General features: G+C 37.4%; 1 protein-coding gene across 1 annotated transcript; it reads right to left on the reverse strand.

The window, feature by feature from the left end:
• Positions 1-4: 4 nt before the first annotated feature.
• LOC103582853 (vomeronasal type-1 receptor 1-like) lies at positions 5-877 on the reverse strand (the record flags this gene model as incomplete). The annotated part of the gene is made up of 1 exon (XM_008564330.1): positions 5-877. A coding segment is annotated over exon 1 (873 nt), but the record flags the coding sequence as incomplete, so codon positions are not given.
• Between the last annotated feature and the right edge of the window lie 211 nt (positions 878-1,088).

Consider the following 1,088-nt stretch of genomic DNA (forward strand, 5'->3'; position numbering starts at 1 on the left):
TGTTTTCATTTTTAATCAGCAAGAAAGGACATATCGTTGGATAACATGATGAAATAAGGTCACCAAACTTATCCAGTTGCCAATTTTTCTCATTTGCAACAGTTAAATAAATAGTAAGAAAGCTGTTGATCAAATAAAAGAAAAGAAAGCAGCTAACCAGGATGAGAATGGTGTGGGTACCTCTCTCTTCAGGAAAGTGTCGTGAAGACTGAATGGTACTGCGAACATGCTGGACTGTTTTGTGGTGTCTGTAAAGGATATTCGCCATGTAGACACTATTGAAGGTCGTTAGGAATAGAAAGAGCAAATCTTGAATTAATATTGCACTTAGAAATGATACTGCTTGATAGTTCTCGAATGCAATGCTTTTACAATAAAGACTGTAATACCCATGTTTGATGTCAGAGGAGTTGATAGTAGCCACAACTCTTAAGATGATCTCAACATAGATGATCATGTTGATGATCCAGAAGAAAAGCAGAGAGGGAAGAATGTATACAGAGACTTTATTTTTGAGCCAGGCCCACTTATAATTAACTGGAGTAATAGTCACTGCCTGAAACATACTCTGGAGGGAAGTTACATTCAGTGAAATACTTCTGGTAACTCTCTGAATGTAGAGCACTGTTTTACACCCCATGTCATCTATCCCATGCTTAATTCCAAAGGATAACATTATATTTGGAAACCCTCTCAGTACGAGTGTCACAGCATTAGCCAGAGTTAAGTGGGCAAGAATCACATCTACAGGCTTCTTCTTGTGGGGATGAATTAAGAAGGTGCACATACATGATGTAAAAAACAAAGAGTTCCCCGCAAAACCAATAAAAGTTTGAGAGATAAAAAGGATTTGAAATATTATGCCACTGGAAACCATTGTCTTTCATTCTAAGATCGTCAAACCAAGGCCAGCATTTCCTGCAGACAAAGAACTTGATTATGAATTTAAAGATTAAAAATTATTGAGATTAAAAAGAAATTTACAAAGTTTCAGAGTTCTTTCCTACAGGGTGGGCAAATGCCTGGCTACATAGGGCAAGCAGGCCAAGAGGTCATCAAGATGCTTAAAGAGCACAATTAACGTGCTT

This window comes from Galeopterus variegatus, unplaced genomic scaffold (genome assembly GCF_000696425.1).
Source record: "Galeopterus variegatus unplaced genomic scaffold, G_variegatus-3.0.2 Scaffold18178, whole genome shotgun sequence".
In the NCBI taxonomy this organism is placed as follows: Eukaryota; Metazoa; Chordata; class Mammalia; order Dermoptera; family Cynocephalidae; genus Galeopterus; species Galeopterus variegatus.